Source organism: Acyrthosiphon pisum, chromosome X (genome assembly GCF_005508785.2).
Source record: "Acyrthosiphon pisum isolate AL4f chromosome X, pea_aphid_22Mar2018_4r6ur, whole genome shotgun sequence".
In the NCBI taxonomy this organism is placed as follows: domain Eukaryota; kingdom Metazoa; phylum Arthropoda; class Insecta; order Hemiptera; family Aphididae; genus Acyrthosiphon; species Acyrthosiphon pisum.
This window is the reverse complement of record NC_042493.1, coordinates 78,506,336-78,527,604: the sequence shown is the minus strand read 5'-3', so window position 1 is coordinate 78,527,604 and position 21,269 is coordinate 78,506,336. Positions and strand designations below refer to the sequence as shown.

At 24.5% G+C, this 21,269-nt stretch overlaps 2 protein-coding genes across 3 annotated transcripts in view; one reads left to right on the top strand and one right to left on the bottom strand.

Moving 5' to 3' along the window:
• LOC100575916 (SET and MYND domain-containing protein 4-like) overlaps nt 1-3,701 on the top strand; it is a 6,238-nt gene extending 2,537 nt beyond the window's left edge. Inside the window, exons 3-6 of the mRNA XM_008188782.3 lie at nt 1,460-1,578; nt 1,870-2,526; nt 3,179-3,336; nt 3,414-3,701. Coding sequence (XP_008187004.3) covers nt 1,460-1,578; nt 1,870-2,526; nt 3,179-3,336; nt 3,414-3,645 — 1,166 coding nt within the window. The 3' untranslated portion in view covers nt 3,646-3,701. The remainder of the gene's footprint in view (nt 1-1,459; nt 1,579-1,869; nt 2,527-3,178; nt 3,337-3,413) is intronic.
• A 1,465-nt stretch (nt 3,702-5,166) lies between these two features.
• Nucleotides 5,167-21,063, bottom strand: LOC100166681 (EH domain-binding protein 1). 2 transcript variants are annotated; one of them, XM_003247162.4, is made up of 23 exons: nt 20,526-21,061; nt 16,451-16,587; nt 15,340-15,547; nt 12,788-12,969; nt 12,263-12,354; nt 12,060-12,164; nt 11,876-11,993; nt 11,625-11,694; nt 11,312-11,490; nt 10,566-10,741; nt 10,336-10,507; nt 10,117-10,267; nt 9,969-10,039; nt 9,846-9,906; nt 9,699-9,785; nt 9,012-9,119; nt 8,633-8,815; nt 8,458-8,565; nt 8,268-8,388; nt 8,068-8,167; nt 6,294-6,367; nt 6,113-6,227; nt 5,167-6,033 (listed from the first exon to the last, which is right to left on the bottom strand). In XM_003247162.4, the coding sequence occupies exons 2-23, from the start codon at nt 16,552-16,554 to the stop codon at nt 5,952-5,954; spliced, it is 2,667 nt and encodes an 888-aa protein (XP_003247210.1). In that variant the 5' UTR covers nt 16,555-16,587; nt 20,526-21,061; the 3' UTR covers nt 5,167-5,951. The 2 variants fall into 2 exon arrangements, with proteins under 2 accessions (XP_003247210.1, XP_029345550.1); XM_029489690.1 differs by lacking the exon at nt 9,012-9,119 and having other exon boundaries at nt 20,526-21,063.
• Nucleotides 21,064-21,269: the final 206 nt, after the last annotated feature.

Below are 21,269 nucleotides of genomic sequence, written 5' to 3'. Positions count from 1 at the left end.
CTGAAGTTGAAAATCGTAGCATTATTTCGACTACTTATCGTGTACACAGACACAAAAAAAAATAAAAAAATAAAAAAAATAAAAAAAATAAAAAAACACACATCATTGTAAAATCAATACATTCATCGTTCCACTCAGAATCTAAAATAATGTCTGGTAACGCGAATGTAATTTAAATAAAAATATTTAATGGAATGATTAGCGTAATTTTTTACCCATAAGCGCAACCAGGGGGGGCACGCCCCCCCCCCCAAAAAAACTTGTAATAGCCCCCGCAAAATTAATTATTAATTTGTTTCGTAAAATATTAATAAGTCTTTAAAAATTAAACTGTATTTCTTACTTTTTTTTGGTGGGGAAAAATGGAATTACTGAATTAGGCATCTTATTTTTATTTAAACTTTACAATTATTTTTTATTGCCTATGATAAATATGGTAAATATCATTAGCTGTATGGCCTGTATTTGTTTTAAAGAAACAATTTATGTCGGTATATTGGTAAGACTATTATACATAAATTTAACAAATATGCACTGAACTAAAGTATAGACTATAGAGACAATCAATTGCGGAATAAAAATTAAAAAATCCCCAGAAAAAAATCCCCGACCATAGGAAAAATAATCCCCAGACTACAACGTTAATGACACATGAAATTGATTGATAAATTATTTTTAAAAGCTTATTAGTGTAATCATCACATTATTCATATTTAATTCCAATCATATTATACTTAATAGTAGAATAGTATGCCTAATTTTTATTAAAAAAATTAAAATGTAAAAAATAATTTTCAAAAATTAACAATAATATTATTTTGTTTTATATCACGATTTTAAACAACATTATGTTAATAATCTTTTTAAAAGATTATGTACCTTCCTTTCATTCATAGATTATTTATTTGATAATTACTTAGATTATTTGACATTCGAAATATTTTTATTTTTTATTTTATAATCTTTTAAATATTGTATCTATAAGTAAAACTTGTAAAATCAACTTCTAATAATAATAATTATTATTAATAAATATTTTACATTTTGCTTATCGTCAAAATATTATTAGAAAATGTAATATTTATGTATGATTTTTTTTATATTTTTATGTGAATATATTCGGGGGTGTGGGGGCATTGCTACCACGAGTAACTGTTCATGTAATATCAGGTGGGGGGCTACAGCCCCCCAACATTTTAACCTTAGTTGTGCCATTTCCAACACTGTATCTAGGCTATCTTTTGTACTTAACAAAATATTAAATACCTATGGTTAAAATAAACAAGAAAATATTGTCCTGGGTAATTTTTACAAACGAGGGAAGGTAGGCTCTAGGTACATTATCTCGCAGCATGGGTCAGGAAACACTGATCTTGTTAAGACCCATTGTTGAAGCGGGAGCCTTTTTTAATAAGCAATATTTATTTGTGATAAAATTATGATATTAATTTATTTTTAGGAGATGTTGTGGCCATAGATGAACCTTACATTTACGGGGGATTACAATTACACAATTCTTGTTGTCGTAATTGCCTGAAATCGCCAGTAGTTCCAATACCCTGTACAAAATGTTCATTAGTAAGTTTTTTTTTAACAATCTTACTTCATAAATATACATACATTTCTATTTGGTGGTTAATTAATTTTATAATAAAATGTACATATTATTTATAAATGTAAATATTAGAAGGTACCTCTTAATTATCCGCTTAATTCCTAATAAAAAACCTATTAAGATTCCTTTATATGATATTTTCTTCCAATTAAAAACTTATTTATTTTATTTTTATGTGCTTTAAGTTATGTCTAAACATTTCTTCTGTTTTTTATATCTTAAACAAAATATATTAATTTACATATTTTGTACAGGTTTATTACTGCAGTGAAAATTGTTTACATAAATCAATGAAAGATGGACACAATTTGGAATGTCCAATTATTTTTTTTATCAGATCATTGCCAGGAATAACTGATTTGAATCAACTTGCTTTGAAGTGGTTATCAAAAGAATTATCAAAAATGGGTTTGAAAAAATATTGTTCGTTGGTAGATACATTTTCTAAATCTAAAATAGATCCTAAGACAAGGGGTTTTAATGAAAACGGTCAATATAAGTCTGACAATTTTTTAACGGCCTATTCGTTGGATAGCTGTGAAGAAGAAATGCCAATAGAAGTATTGTTTTTTTTTAACTGTATTGCTGCTGAAATGTTACAGTATTTGATGTTAAGTGGATTCAAAATTGAAGAATGCTATTTAGGTATTGTAGGTACTTCTTTGGTACGCATCCTAAGTGTTTTAGATTTAAACGCTAGAAAAATAAATATCAATGCCCCAAACATGGTATCTCTAAAAGGTCAATCATTACAAAGTTATTACTATATGACTTTTCCAATGGCAATAGCTTTGTATCCAAGTCTTGCTTTATTCAACCATTCTTGTGATCCAAATATAGAACGAAGTGGAAAATTATCTACAAAAACAAGAGTAATGAAAGCTATTCAACCGATTCCCAAAGGAAACCAGGTGACTATAGATCTTTTTTATTCAATATCATAGATGCTATGCTACTATAAAGCATTATTGTGTAACAAAGCTAAATAATATGTACACATTTTTGGTTCTAAGGAATTGATTTATTTTATCTTTTTGTGTATAAATTGGTTTTATGGAGTACATGTTCTAAAAGTACCATTCTTTATCAAACGAAAGTTAAGTGACAAGTCTGTGCTTTGAATTATTTAATGGTCTTATTTCCTAGTTTCTCTATTGCATTAAACTCTAATATTCCAACAGTACAACATATCTAATAATTATTGTATCTAATAACCTATCTAATTTTCAGTGGCCTATCAAACTCATATTTTTGATTTTTAAAATTAACTTTATACCTGATAATATGTATATATTTGATTATGTGAATTTTCTTAATTCAACTAAAAGTTATACTTGTAGTTAGATATTTACTTTATTTACATTGACGAATAAATTGCTGTTATTTGTCAATTTTGGGTGTTGAATTTCATAAAAGTTGAAACACTAACATAATAAATGTTTATAATAAAAAATAAATTTGTCGAAACATTTCTTTTTGAGATCATTTTTCACACAATTTTCACTATAATCTATATATTAACATTTAATATGTTTGTTTCGTACGTTTTTATTGTTATTTTAGTTATTCTTTAGTTATGGAAGGTTAAAATTGTTTGATGAGATGAAAAATGAAGAAAGACAAGAGATTTGCCGTCATAATTTCAAGTTTGAATGCTGCTGCCAGCGTTGCATAGAAAACTGGCCTCAATATCATTCCATACCAAATGGTCTTTCTGCAATGTATGTTAAATACCTACATATTATTTTTGTTACAAACCTATTTATAATAAATCATATGATTATTGATATATTTACAGAAATATATTAAACCCTAGAATGGCAGATACTGTGATAAAGGAGTGCAAGCGATTTGAGGACTTTATAGAAAACGTGGGCTATGATGAGTTTCATCGTCATTTAGATTATCTTTATGGGTTTATTAAGCTATTATTTACTAATGTAAAACGACCATTTAGATTGTATGAAAATTGTCTTCGCATAATAATTCATGCACATACAGGACTCCAACATCAAATTTCATTTCGATAATAATAATTATTAAATTTATATAATTTTTAGTTTATATTATCATCAGTTTTTTTTTTTTATTATTAGAACAGGGTACATTTTTATTTAATAATTTCATTTTTTTTAACTATAACAAGGTAATTTAAATTTTTTAACTAACAAGATAATGTTTTTTATTTTTTTAATCATAATAAGTCAATTTTTTATTATATTATACTAGAATAACTAATAGTATTAAAAATATTAAACCAAAAAAAAAAAAAAATTATTTACGTGTTTTATATTAATTCATCTTGAATTTTAGTATGTCTAAATTTGTATTACTTTATGATAGCAAATACTGCATTCTAAGTAATTTGGCATTAAAAAAATGTAATTGTGCCAAATTTAAAATAAATTGGTGAGGCTAGGCTACCCCTAATTGTTGGTGTTCTAATACATTTAGGCAAACATCTTAGCAGAAGAAAAAAGAAGAAGAAACCAACCTTAGTAAACCCAACTAGGTACCCAATTAGTAGCATACTTATAAGCAGTATAAAATAGTTCTTTGCAAACAAACGTATGTGTTACATACTAACATGAATGCACATTAAGTATTTATTAATACACAATTTAATATGTAAATTACTATAAGAGAATATCACGCTTACTTAATTCTTGTTACACATTGTGCAAGTCTTTCTTTCTTTTAATTCTTTCAAATGACTTAATTTATTATTAAATTATATTATAAATTAATTATTATTATGCAGAGCACAAATATCAAGTAATGTGCTAGGAACTTAATTATTTATCTATTTTTTTATATGTTGGTTCATTACATACAAACTATACATTTCAAGAATATTATTATTAGAAAATTATGGTATAGTTGAAGTGTTTTTTTCATGAGTTAAATAAGTTTTAACTAGTTAAATTTAAGCTACGACTACCAAAGATATTTTTGATTCTTTAGGAGTGTATTTATTATTTTTATATGATGACATTTCCATATCCTACTCAATGCCAATGAAGCAATGCACACTATTATATTATCAACTTGAACTAATGATATAGTTCAACCATCATAAATCATGTTGACAAATATATACCTATTCACTAAAAAATAATATAGAGTTATTTAATTGAACTAGAATAACTAAAAAACATATTGTGGAATCACTCCCAACAAATATCAAAATTTCTTTCTTTAAATAAATATTCAACCAAAATAGAACTTATTCTGATTTTAGGAAAACAGTTCATTCAATTTAAAAGTAGACCGAGCAGCAAACAAAAACATGAGTCCGCACATGTCTCCTCACTACCGGTTATTAATGCCGATATCCGCCCATTGATCATCTCCACCATTGCTACCATCACTTTACAATGACAGCAGCATAAAACTGCAATTGTAGAGGGGGGCAAGATACAGCAGTCAATAGCATAATATGCGTGCACTGGTGTACTCATAAACTGAATGGACTATAGATAAGTCTATAGATAAAGATGTTATACAATACACAAGTATTATAACGAACATAATATAATATGTATAAGTAATTGTAAAAAAAAAAAAGTTGTATTACAGTAAATCATGAATTGTTAGTAATTAAGTATAAAACAAAAATACATCATTGAGCAAACCTCATTCATCAAATTTGACTGAATAAATATTAAAACTAACCGACATTAAATGGCTATAATTTAAATAAAATCAAATAGAACTACTGACTAGATAATTTTAATAAACTTAAACTAAATTAATTATTTTTAAACAATAACAAAAAATATTATTAATATATCATTTGATGTAAGTAGTAGTATAATTCACGTTTATGAATAAGATGTCAACATAATTTGCAACTGTATAAGAACATAATTATGAATATATTCAATGTTAAAAATATTAAAAAATATTCTTCTAATATTCTTTCACAAAAATATACCAAAACAAATGTTTGCTAAACAAAAACCATTCTAATTACCGCATGCATGGTCAGTTTATGTGTCACATAAGACATGTTAAAACAATTATATGACACATACATGACTATGCATACGGACATTAATGTCACAAAAATATCATAAAAACTATTCTAAAACATCAAACAAAAATTGGTGCAGTTCAAATAAATCAATTTACAGTATAAGTTTATGTAAGTTATTTCAAAGTTAATAGTATACAATATACTTAATGAAAACAATAAATACTTAAACATAAGTAAAATCAAAGATAAAAAAAACTAAAGATTTTAAAGAATAAAATTGTAAAATTAAATAATTTTTACAAGATACAAGATGGTATTGCTTAAAATATTTAAATAATTGTTCGTATATAATATGTATTACTGTACAACACAGTTCTTATTTTGATGAATTAGACCAGATCTATTGAGATCTCTCACAATTTTATCATCTTCTTCAATTCTAAAAATGTATTATTAATAATATTTTATTCATGTATTTTAATTTATAAATATTTCAAAATGTCATAAAAAAAACTTACGCCCTTTCTTGAGAATCTAAATGATGAACTAACTCATCCCGTTTATTAACAATAGTTACTAATTCTGCCAACAATAAATTCTCACGACGTCTTTGCTCTTCTGTCTTTTGCCAATCTAAAAATTAATTTAACTTAATAATTGAACTATTTCTTATTTTACTGTCATATAGTTAAATCATACCTTCAATTGCAATTATACTTCTAAGTTCCCCAATGAGTAATTGGTATCTTCTCTCTAAATCGTCTTCTTTTTCTCTATAAAACATATTATTATTATATAGTACACTATTTGGAAAATTATGCAAATTAATTCAACAACATTGTTTTATTTTATCTAAAATTTATTCTTTATAATTATAACAAGAAACTAGAACAAGAGTGTAATAATGCAAAAAATTGTCTTTTATTGGAAATCAATTAAATCACCATCATTATCATTTAAATTTAAAAATATACTATCAGTTATTATAATATATATTATTTTTTCTAGTTTTGTCAGGGTTTTTCGTTTGGAATTCTTATTACTTTTATTATAAAAATATTATGTGATAAGGTCTTTTTTACATGTAAGCGTTTAAGTATTAAATTGAGTCATTTTATGAAATACCTCGATGACTATTGAATTTAGAAGATATGTATTATAATCAATGCTGGATTATTTTATCCTGGAGGCATGGGCCTAAAGGGTTTTAATATTGAATCATATAAGGGGCAGACGCTTATAAGTTTCTTATGTAATATTGAAGGTGACAAAATGTTGACTTAACTGGATATTCTATTGTTTCATTATATAAAATGTTATAAAAAATAATTTTTGTGAAATGCTTTGATTTTGAACTAGCTCTGTAATAAATTATAATACTAGTACAACAATATTTTGATTGATTTATAGTGGTTAAGTTACTATACTATTTCTGTTAACTCATTTTCTATTAAATATTGAACTATGAACAAAAAGTATTAATTCCAATGACATTCTTCTTGATGTTTTGAATGCTATGTGTTAAAATCTAAATCTATAAAGGGGACGTTACAGTGATATTTGTTGCCTCCGTCTTACAAGTGTGTAACATAGCAAATTTTACGCTCAGCAGAACACGTTTATCTCCCGTTAGTTTAAGAAATTAGAGCAAATTGACCTCTTATAAAATCTAAATGTAAGATTATTATCTAGACAATGACATAGGCTTTTTATTATAATTTAATTTTAAAGTGAGTAACATTTTAACATACTCATATATTTTAAGATGTACAAACAGTTTACAATTTTAAAATGCACATGACTCGCTTTAAAATTTAAAAAATAATAAAAAGCCTATGTAAAGCCAAATTCTACGATTAATCAATGAAAAAAGTTTATAACAATTATATATAAAATTTAAAATCCTTACATTTAAATAAATATTCAATATATAAATTTGTCAATATATGTATAATTCAATATTCTATAACAATTAAAAATAAATACATTTTAAAAATAATTAGGCTAATCAAAGTTAATCATGTTTAATAATGGAATATTATTAACTTCATTAACTTGTTATTTTCATAGTCAAATTATATTTATTTTGACATAAATTATGCATAATATTTCAACAAATTCAATGATTGTGTATTTATTTATTTTATTGATATTTATTAAAATTAATCAATATAAACTAAATGATTGGATAGTTATAGTTTGTATGCCCAACATAGAACGAAACTATATTATAATGATAATAGAATTATTGATGAAAAGAGTAGTTTCTTCCATATTATGTTCATCTGTTTTATTAGTAGTATTTTTAGACATACTAACTGGTATTCAAAAAACCTCAAACATTAGAGTAAAAATAAAATATATTTAAATAATGGCAATTAGATTTAATTAAGAACCCTTTAAAATATTAAACTGTGCAGTTATAATATTAAATTAAATATAATATATTATTATGTCTTTTGTCAATGCTTACAAAATGTTCAACTGCATTTGGCGACGCAATAATGCATTTTTCTTATTAACAAGTGTAAACCATTCTGTCATAAGAAATTCTTCCCTTTCTCGATCATTTCCTATAGTGAATAAATATAATAAATAAAAAATATGCTAATCCAACACACATATAAACATTCAACAAAAATTTTATTTCATAGATACATTTTGTTTCTTTACCTGTATTCATAACTCTTCTTAGTTCTACTTCTAGTTCATCAGCTTGGCAATCAATTTGTTTCTGTTCACGTTCTAACGATTCCATTTCATTTTGAATGTAATTGATTTCATTCTTAAAAGTCTATCATCAGCATATAATAAGAACAATTATTTAAAATAAAATCCTTAATCATGTTTCCTTATATCTTACATCTTTTGATATAGAACTGGCATCCAATAAAGATGTGAAAGATTGCAGTTTCTGAGGGCTACTTGAATCTAAAGCTAAATTACTGCTATTTTTACTCGATTCAAATGACTATTCAAAATATATATAAGTATAAATCATAATGTTAACATTTTTAATAGTTATAAAATATTATTACCTTGTCAAGGTTGAACAAACTAGTTTGAGATCTGTCTGAAACTGGAGATACTGAACTTCGAGCACTTCCATTATTTAGACTTGTAATTGGAGATGATGAGGTTGAAACATTTATATTTTTACGTGCCTCTGCTATTAATTTTTTAGCACGATCTCTTAACTGCTGCTGTCTTTCTTCTTCATTCTGAGATAAATAAGTGACAGTATGTGTTAGTTAAACACTTACTTCATTGATATATATTTATTTTTAATTTTTTTGACATCATTTTTATTTTATAAATCAATATACTAGTATATATTTATTTAAAACTAATAGTTTTTATAGCATTCAAATATTATATGCAAAAAAAAAACAAAAGAAAAATGTTATTTACACCAACCTGACTAGGTAATTGAGGCACAGATCGTCTAGCAGCTTCTCGACGGGCTTGTTCTACAAGCTGACGAGCTCTTTCTCTAAGCTCAACGTGTCGATTAGTTGTTACATTCTACACACATACAAATAAAAATCATGCAGCTCTCAATCATATTAATAAGTAATTAACAAAATATTAATTATCATTTTAAATGTTAAGTATTCTATAAAATATATATTATTTTTGAAAAGTAAGATATCTCGAACATCCAGTTAAGGATTTTATTAATTTAAGATCCTGAACAAGAGTGGTGAAACTTTACTTTAAACAAAATATGTTTATATTTATACTTCTAAAAGTAATCATAGAAGTATTTCAAAATATCAACCATGTATAACCAAAAATAACTAATATAACCATGTGGAATAGAGAAACCTTAGGATTATATTTGAATTAATTATTTTAACTTCCACAGTTACAGCAAAGAAAAACTAGGTGGTGTGGTATGCATAAACAAATTAAATTTAATTATGCAACCATAGGTAAATTTATATTTTTAATAAAATGTGTTAGGTATTAATTTGATGTCTATTCTATTTTCAGTTTTTTTTTTAAATAAAATAAATGTTATTTAATGTGACACTAAACAAGCTAAATATATAAAATTGTTGTTTAATATAATATATATTTTTATAAAAGACATAAATATACCTGTTTAGAAGAAACGTGGTGTTTATGGGTTTCCTGTAATGACTTTGGTTCACTAGTCCTGTCACCTGAGCTTGAACTTTTTAAGCTCTAAACAAAATGCAACCAAATTTAAATTTAATTACTTTTGTTACAAATAAAACTTCATACCTCACTAGTTGATAGAGATCTTGTTAACTTTTTACTTCTTTCACTAGAAACTAGAGATAAGCTGAAATTTGTAATAAAAAAATTAATATATATATTTAAAAAAATAATTCAATATTATCATACGTATCATCATTAGAAATTAAAGGATCGGTAAGTTGCCTCTTAGTTATCTGTGATGATTTTGATGATTTCACCTATTTAAAACATTTAAAGTTTTTAAATACAGTTATTAATTGTAGGATGTAACAATAGAAATATTTCTTAAACATACCTTTGGAAAAGATAATTTTTCTTTAGATGGAGATAATACTTTGTCAAAAATACTTTTTGAACCATTTAAAATTTTATCTGTAATATTATCTTTTGTAGATGCTATTGAGGAATAACCATTATTCAGATCATCAGTAATATTATCTTTTTTACTAAAAATGTAATACATAGATTAGATACCAAATCCGTGAAAAAAATACTATTTGATTAAAAATATTACTTTTTAATGTTTCCAAATGAATTTTGGTCTTTGTCATTAGAATCATTAGCTCTAAAAATCTCTTTTTCAAATAATTGAAAAGATATATCTCTATCAGGATTATTAAATCGGCCAATCATATATGATGATTCATCTGCTGTTTTACCAATTTGCTGAACTTCTAATTCATGACCTATGACAAATTTAAATTGGTAGTAATGCATAGTAATCTTTAAAAATTAACTATTTACCAGTAAAATGAGCTCTTAATTGATATAGATATGTCATAACAGCTAATTTATCAGGAATTGTAAGAACGCCCATATCAGAAGGTTCAATTACACGGGATATACCCAATAGTTCTCCAGCATCAAAAGCAGCTTTACAGTTTCCTCTAATATCGTGAGGTTTTAGTGCATCAAATTCTCTGAAATGTTAGCACACACTTAGTCATTTATACATTTTTATAATGGATAAACATTTAAATATACATTTAATAATAATAATCTTGTCTTTTAAACAGTTTTGTTGAAAAAAATTGTATTTATTAAGATAAAAACCAAAAATTATTAATTTTATTAGAATACATTAGAGGTTATATGTATAGTTATATAGTTATATAGTTATAGTTATATGTATAGTTCCTAAATTTTTACTCAAAATAGATAAGTTAAATGCTCAGGTCTTTTTAATATTGTAAAAAGTTATTTATTTTTCAAAACTAGTATTATTTTGTTTATTGTAAAATAGATGTACCTAATAATAAATGCATTTACATTAGTTAAAAAATTGTAGCTCTATTGTTCAGATAATGATACAATGTCTCAACTATCTGGAGGTGCATACTTTATTCATAAATATAAATTGAGATTAAGTTCTTCTCACACTAAATGTTGTATATAAAAGCTTATGTTTGTATGTAGTAATTAAAAGTGATATTTGCTCATAAATTATGATTACATATAAACAGAAAAATAAATAATTTTAAATATCTCACATAATATCTGGACGGAAGTAATGAATAATAGCACAAAAGGCAAGGCCGTTTCTCCAAGATGTCGTAAGATTGGTAACTTTTACACCAGCATATTCTTTGGTAATGTCTTTACACCATTCAAGTAGATCTTGACCAGGAGTAGTAGTTTCAGTACCTTTAGAACCACTATCAGTATGAATCTGAAAACAATAATTATTGTATTGCTTTACGTATATATATTATATAATATATTCAAAAACAACTCTACGGTTAAAAAACCAAAAAACAATTTAATTGATAAATTTACATGTTTTTTAAAAAACATTTTACTTACATCTTTCAAATTTAATGGTTTTAATGATGCTCGAGTATTCTTTATACCTTCGCCAGAACCAGAGTTATTTCTTTAAAATACATAAATATAAAACTAGTTAATAAAATGGATTATTTATGCACTGTTTTCAATTTAAAAATGTATGTTGTTTTTACTTTACTATAATTACTATAATAGTACTGGCTATACAGTTAATTATATAGAACTATAAAGTACAATAATAATTAATATACATTTGTATAGCATCTTACATGTAAGAAAGATTATTATAAGTAGAACTATTTTCAGAATTTGAATTATCATTGATTGATAAATTGAAATGTTTTGTATTCTCTGATATATCTTCTTCTTGTTGAAAGGTATCATTTCCTAGTAAGACAAACAAATAAAATAGGTAACTTATATATTAAATTACCATCAAAATAAACAACATACCAACAGAACTACCAATAATTTCAGGGTCACTTAAACTATTTGTTAAAAGTTCTATTTTGTTAGTCATGAATGATACATTATTCATATCTTGTTTGAACGAAGATTCTAGAAAAACAATAAAATAAAATGTATAATAAATATATTTTTATGTACACATACATACATATACATGAATATCAAAAAATAATAAAATAATAAATTACCTTCAATATCTTCTTCATCAAAATCTTCAAGGGGAGCAATATCACTATTATTTGTGCTAAGAAGACTAGCCATACTCATCATATCCTCATCACTTAAAATAATAAATATAAACAAGATTAGTTGTATATCTACATTATTGGAGTTCTAAAAGTTATATCACTTATAACTAATAAACATATAAATAAATAATAAATCGTAAATTAACACTGACAAACAGAAAAATAATCTTTTAACCAATAGGTGGAAGATCAACCCTTATAGGAATAATTTAGGAGAAAAATATAAAATAAAAATATTGTAAATGTAGCACATTACAAAAAGTATCCTAAACACTGAATTGTAAATGTCATCGTGGAGAAATATCTAAGTACCTATGTTGTAAATAATAGCTCAAGGCAAGAAGATAAGAAGATATTCAAGAGGCAATAAAAATTCTTAGAGAATAGTTAAAATGGAAATAGAATAAAAATAACTTGGAAATGTTGGTTAAGTATAACATATTTTAGCTACTGTAAATAACTTACGTAGCTTTTCCTTCTCTCAAAAATACACTTGTTATAGTCATTTCAAGAGATGCAGAAGTTATTTTTTTTGAAGTAGGTTTAAATACCAATGTAATTTGGCTTTGGGTAGAATCTACACTGGCATGTTTTTTCATATTTAACACAGCAACTGCTATTTGTCGATGTTTTCCTAAATTACTCACCTAGAAAAAATTAATAATACATTATGAATATTATTGTATGATTTTTTTCAAACAAGATACAATTAATACAAATGTAAGTTAATAATAATATTGTCATTATGAATGTAAAATTAACATACATTTTTTTTTTTTTTGGTACCTAATTTACCAAGAAAAATTAACATAAATTTTGTAAATTTTGGTATGTTACCATAGGAACACTCCCAGGAACTCATCTCTGAAGAATTTTCATTTTATTTATGGTAACATTTATTTTTTTTTATTTACTGGATAGAAGTGTTTAATTAGGGAGGTCCTTATTTTTACATTTTTTTGACCGATCCCATACTTAGATTCTAATATGTATAAAAATAATGTATAGGAAATTTGAACATAATCTGATAAGTTTAACCGGTGCCCCAAAGACCTCAAAAGTTTAACATTACTAATATTTAAAGAAAAAAACAAATTTTATTTTAATAAACAATTTATAGTTTTTTTTACATTTTTAATTAATTTCAGTAAATATTTTATTTTGCATGCATATTGTATTATAATTATGCCACAAGTGCTTTTGTTGGAATTTAAATAGTTTGAACGTTTTATATTTTATAATATCAACTATCATCCATTCTATTAATATGTTACGACTGATGAATATTGGCATCATTAAAACGTTTAATTTGAGGTGTCACATACAAATTATTTTTGGTAAAAAAATAATTGATTAATTTATGGGGTAAAAATTTTCCGAGCTTACATCTCTAATTATCAGTACATAAATATATAATGAAAATAATCAGTGTTTTGAAATGATATATTTGTAAATGAGTGTTTATATTTTGTAAACATTATATGAACGTTACCACTAATATCAAATAGAACGTTAATGAAATTCATATTACACTAATAGTAATGTATTATAAAATACTTATTTATAATTAGGGTCTGGATTTGTATGCGCTCAAAAAGCTTGAAATATGGAACGAGGATCACACAATGATCTATGTGCACTAATGCACTATTGACTGACGATTATGCCCAACAAAACAACATTATGGCAACAAAACAACGTGATGTATTGGCAAAATATAATTTTAAAAAGAGAATTGAAATAAAACTGGTCAGCATTGTTGTAGATGACCGTGTTGCGATAAACAAGTTATAATTTTTAACACAAATTATCCAAAAATATAATATACAGAGAATAACATTTATATCCCAACAATACACCATGAACTTATAAACCATAATCTGGTTTCCATGGTGAAATAGAAATAAAATAATTGGTTTAATAAACTTTTAAACAAAATATGATTGAATATGGAAACATTTTAAAATATGCAGTCATCCCTAAAATATGTATTTATTTATATTTTTAAACTTTTTTGTATGCATTATATACTACACAAATCGTCTAGGTTTTTTTACTCCCATTGAACTGCATACACTCATTATAAATATGTAAATGCATACAAATCCGGACATTATTTATAACATTTTAAAACTACATTGACAGATTAAAGCAATTACTTATTATATAATTTTTTTTATTTATTTATTAAGATTAAAACAGGTTGAGCTCTTTTAACACACAAGTAATTTTCTCAAAGTTATAATAGTTATTTGTATTTTCTCATTTATTTAAATATTTTTAAAATAAAATAAAAATCAGATGAAAACCGATCAATTTTTTAAGGACTTGAATGTGTTTTTTATAATTAAAGTGAACACGAACGAAAACTGTTTTAGTTTTACGCATGGAACTTGAACTAAAACAAATTCGATTTTTAATTGAAAAGTACCTATTGATCAAGAAGACTTGTAATGAATCTAATACGCACCTAGTCAATATAAACCAGTCAAAATAACAAAATACCTAAGTACTTAATTAAACATTCTTTATCTTGCAATACATTATCAATATACATATGATTATATCAAAAATGTTTTGAAAGAATATAAATCTTGCCTTAAATATAATAGTATAGGTAAAAGTACAATCATAAGTGTGCGCACAGGGGGGGGGGGGGGTAGGTGGGCCGTGGCCCACCCTCTGAGACATAACGAAATTTGTAGTACATGATCTAAACATCACAATTTTTGATTTTTTAAATCATAAAACATTAAATATAGGTAGGTGAAAAATTGATACTCAATGATAATAAATAATAATAAAATTGATAACATAAAATATGTTTCTGTTTTTTTATTATAATATGAATGATTTGTGTCTTAAATAGTGAGCGATTATGAGTAAGTAAATTAAAGTATGTAACATTTTAATTATTTCTTCCATCAGAGTTCAGGTTTCTTAATTTTTATTGACTTGGCCCACCCTGCTACAAATGTCTGCGCACGCCTATGAGTACAATGATCTTTACTACTTACATCTTCAATAGCAAATGTCCATTCTTTGTCTTCATGCTCATTACTCCGAGGGTCTTTGAATAATGTAATGGAAAGTTGTTTATTTTCTGGAACTGGCCAAATTACTACTCCTCTTAGTGGGTCTCTCATTGTAGGTTCCCACGGTAATGCTTCACTGACAAAACGACGGCTTCTGCGACTTAACACAACAACCAATTTATTTGGAGTCCTAAAAGTACATTACGAAAAAAAAATTATTAATTTATATTACCTATGAGTTATAAAAAAAAAACTAATAATTGAAATCATTAATAATTGAACATTTTTCAAAACATAGTTTATTTTATAAATATTTATTCATATATTTAAATACAGAAAAAAAAATAATATTGTAGTAGTATTGTTAAAAAATTAGAAAAATTTAAAAAGTTTGTTAATTGTGTTTTTAAAATTTTAATTTTAACAATGTAATAATATTTATTAAATTTACCTGTAGAATGTAATACAGATAAATTAACTTTGATTTAAATGTATTACACTATTTTAATACTATTAAAGTCATATTTGATGTTATAATAAATGTATTTGTAATTATACATTTATGCAATATATATATAGAGTGTAACAGGAAGACCTGACAGATAAAAAATGTAAAATTAAACCTAGTTAAATGTGTAAGAATAATTATGAAAATTATATGGGTAATAAATAATTTGTTATGTTCTTATGTCTGAAAATTACCAAAATGAATATTTTGAATAAATTTATTAGGTATCAAATTCATTAGCTCCAAAAAAATACTGGTCATTTAAAAAATTGCAAGAAAACATAATATCTTGACTTATATAAATGTATTTACCATCAACATTTATTTAAAAATTAGATTTACTATTTTGAATTTTTCAAAAAAAAAAAAAATAAATACATTTTATACTAAAGATACTTGTACTTGTACTTGTAAGTGTCTATAAAATTATTATCATAAAATTTTTATAAATATTGAAGATAACAAAAAGTATTTAATTTGCCGGATTAGTCTGTTACACCTTGTATACATATAACTTAAATCAATTTAGGTATGTAATATAATAATAAAATCATTTTGAAATCTACAAAAAAAGAAAACCCTTACCATTTAGAAGTAGTTTCACATATTATTTGATGATATGATAATGTAAATTGAAATTTTGTTGCTCTTTTATTCACTCTTTGAAGCCGTTTCCACACTGAAGCCATATTTATTGACACATTGGATATCTTTCTTTTTAACTTGAATTTCATCATTATTGAAAAATAAAATAATGTTTATAAAATATTTTTTTTAATTAAAATATTAAAAGGCACAAGTTATTCTAATAGAATTTGATAAGCGACCATTGCTGTTGCCTAGGTGTTAGTGACATGAATGTACTATCAAAACTAAAAATGTATAATAAATAATAAAATAATTATGAACTAAACTAATATTATCACAAATGACCTTTGACCACTAATAAATTATACATTCCTTATCTGAATTTCTGTTTTCCTCTTTATTATAGATGGATAAACATTTATTTAGAATTATTATTTTAGTTTATATATTATGTAATCAATCATAAAATGTAAGTAAATACTTTTATTTGTGTATATTTTTTTTATTTCCACTAAATTATTCTTAGCCTTAAGAACATTTTAGTAAGTTACTTATTTAATTTTTATAATGATTTTTAAATATTAAAATTAAACAATTAACAAAATACTTTGAGATAGATATTTAGTACCTTACTATTAGATAAAATATTATTAATATTAAATTATTAAATAATGCAAAATTAGTCAGTGTAAAATACCAATCAATTTTATATTGCTATATGTAATTACTATATTTAAAAACTAAATAGATTAATTAGAAACACTAATCTTGATAATTAAATTGTTAAAATAATATATAAACACCATAATAAAATGTATTTTAGTTTCAATAGAAAGTAGTTAACACCCTAATTAAAGTTAAAAGCTTCTTATAGTTTATTTTGACTATTATGAGATAAATAAATAATATAAATATTTAATACAATAATATTATTTAAAACAGATATTAAATATAAACATATTTAAATTAATTATATTATGTGAACGAAAGTTGTTGACATTTATGATACATTTCTAGAATTTTAGTATGACTATTAAAGTAACTTTATAATTCATCAAAAGGAAATTTCTATTCATTTTAAATATTTAGTTTGATAAATATTCATTAGAACATATAAGTACTAGTACTTCAATATAATTAATATTCAAAACGATGTAAAAATAAAAATATTCATACAAGACATAGAAAGGTTAATCAGTTTGAAATATTCATATAAATTGAAATAGGAAAGTAATAGTACACAATATGATTAATACACAAAAGTATAACAATAAGGTCAGCTAAGCTCACAATATTGTAGTTAAACAGCAGTAACTTACTATACAAATATTATTGTAATTGTAATTAAATTTTTAATCTATTATCTTACTTAAAATAAAGTTAAAATTAGATTAAAGCTAAAAATGTAAAAATATTAATAACTTAATGTACTCTATTAAGTTATTAATGAATTATAATCTTCATCATTCATATTTAAAAAAAAATTTTAATTGTATATACCAAAGGTATTCAAACTTTTTTATTCCACTCCTTTGGTTCCTTTGTCTTTCATAACATTTAGGTTATTTTCAAAGACAGAAAGAAAATGTTTTAATATTTAAATATTTATAATAATATATATAATAAATACATGAATTATATCAAGACAACAAATATAATAATAATTATGCATAGAAAACTGAAATTAAAAGTTTTACGTATAGAATAAAACAATACATTAATCGTTATCAACGTTCTTTTCCCTCTTTTGTACCACGTCTCCCCTGACAAATACTCCAGATAGCCTTTGGAGCCGTGACACTCAGTTTGAATACCTCTGGTATATACAAAATTTAAAACAATTTCTGCAAATAATTAAAAAAGAAAATGTACCTAGTTATATTTTAAAAATAAATAATATTTTAAATTGTATTTAACATTCTAAGATTTGTAGAGTACAACAATATATTCTGACATGTTGGCAATCTACCAATTTAATAATCATAAATGAAATCCCTCAAAATACACATGCATGTGAACAAAAAAACAATAATAATTTGGCAATAACTAGACAAATTAATTTATAAATAGCTGTTCTGGATGCGCATTTAAATCTTAAAGTTAATAGGTATATCATTTATTATTTATAGATTTTATTCCAAATTAATTATTTTCATAAAATTATTGAAATACATTAAAAAATAAAATTTTAATTTCACCATTCAATGTTACCAACATAGTACCCACATACTAAGGGCCAGTATTACCATCTCCCGTTAAATTTAACAGACTCCTAACCGGCCGAATTCGGCCAGTAATAAAATCTGTTATCAGTCGGTTAAGTGTAATCGAAGCATACCGATGATTGTAACACTGGTCCTAAGTAATTAGATAGTTAAGGGACAACTTTAATAAAAGGTACATAATAAGCATAGCTAATTTACAAATTATAATATTAATAATTCAAATATTTATAAATATATAGAACATAAACATTAATTAAAAGCCATTTTTAAAAAACCTAATTTTGTCAGCTAAGGCCTTAACCTTAATATGAAACACAAATAAGTAAAATATGAAGAACATTCTATATTATGTTTAAAGTTCTGAGGGTTACCTATGACTTTTAAATCAATTACTTCGACTACAATTTACAATATTGATAAATATACTACCATCCTCATAAAATACTAGATAATTTACATTTACTTGATAAGTTAAATATATTTGCTTTGGGCTATCATGTATAAGAAATAAAAATTTAGTTGGATTACATTTTTTTATGGAATACTTACCAGAAAAAAAATAATGATATCAATAATTATAAAAAGTAAGAACACACATATTTATCAATTGCTTAATCAACAGTCAACACTTTCAAACGCATAAGCATTGGTACTTACAAATTTTATTAGAGGGGAACAGATTTTAATTTAGTATAAAAGTAAAATTTTTTAATAATTTATATTTATTTATAACTTTATTATGTACATGTTTAATATTTACAAATATTTAACTAAAAAATTGATAATAATAAAAGGTATAATAAAAGGTATTGGTAATTGAAGTTATAAGAAGGTTTTGGTTTTGATAAGTAACTAACATTACTAAATTAAATTCGTAATTTTACATATTTTAAGTTCATACCATACAATTTTTAATTTTTACTAAAAAGTGTTTTATAGGTACCAATAAGATTTTTTTTTTATTTTAATAATTTGCTATAATTGTTAGAATTATTCACTTGTTTGTTAGGATAATGGATCATTTTATCAAAGAAAATACCTACTAAATAACCTATAAAAACTATATTTTATCCTGGTAAAATTGTAGTAGTTCTTAACTTTAGTTTAATATCTAATCATAAAAAAAAACATACCAATGTATTTAATAATTTAATAATTTGAAAGTCATAAATTTAAGTATCTATTATTACAATATTTTATTCAACTAATTTTGTCAAAGAATACCAGAAAATAGAAAAATTTCAATTAGGCAATTCCATAATATTGACTAATGACTATTATATAAAACGTAGAAAGTTAACTTAAAGGTAAGTACTTAAGTGAATTGTATTAAATCCATTTTTATTTTAATACTGATTGTGAAGAAGTAGATGTACAAACAAATATTAATATTCATAAAAGAAAAATAATTCACCTTGGTAAATAATTAAACAAATTAAATTATGACACACATGTTATAAAAATATGTTTTTTTTTTACTCATTTCAAACTACCTAGGTAGTTGTTTTCCAATTCATTACTAGTTTGAGCATAACAGTAATAGGTATTGATTATTTTCAATTTAAAATTGCAAGTACCTATGATGTTATACGCTGAACTTTTAATTTCAGCACTTATATTTTGTAACTAAAGACCACATACCTACTAAAAGTAGTAAAAACGATATTATATTATAAAACTAAAAATTATCCTCCAATGTCAATAACAGTATAGGTACCTCAAACTACATACACTATTTAATGGTCAAAAATTGTAATTACAACACAAATGTAATCGTAATGATATGATGTGTAATAATTTACCTTTTAAAAAATAGACAACAATTTAACAAAAATTATGTAACTTACTCAGCAGATATGATTTGATTGGATTGTTTCTTGAGTTCTTTAGATCGTTTACCATTCAGTTACAAACCAGATGATAAATTCAGCATTGAATCGATCTCTAAAGTACACACCCATTGCCGTCATTGTATTTCGATTGCGATACAATTTTTTTTTCACGGCAGAACATCGGAACAAACGCTGAACACCATTATTATTATTTATTCATCCTTCTTCGAGACGACCTATTGAGTATTGACAACGAGCAATTGGTTATTTCGATTTTCGAAGGAAAATCACGGCATTGATAACAATATGAATTGATTAGCAAAACGAAAGGGGACTAGAGCCAACTGATCTACCGAGGGCCAATAGAGTCGCAACCGTTGTCTCTATCGTCAATTACTGCTCCCCTTAAGGCCTGATTAACCATTGACATTAGCCGATTAGCGTGATATAATCGTTTCAAGGGTACCCACAACAACTTACGGACTACCGTCTACTGTCAACGATAAACCTCATAGTAATATGTAAATTGTATAAGGTGTATGCGGTAAATAGTTGTTGCACCACGCCACCTACCACAGCTATAGCTGATGATTATTTAAATACATTTTTCGCTCAATAACTATTAGGTATAGAGGTATCTATACCTACTCGATTTACAACGATATGACTCAAGACAAGGCCAGTGCGTCCCACCAATATTTTATTAAAATTCACACATTTAAATGCTTATTGTAAATTATTAAGACATATGTAAGTCGT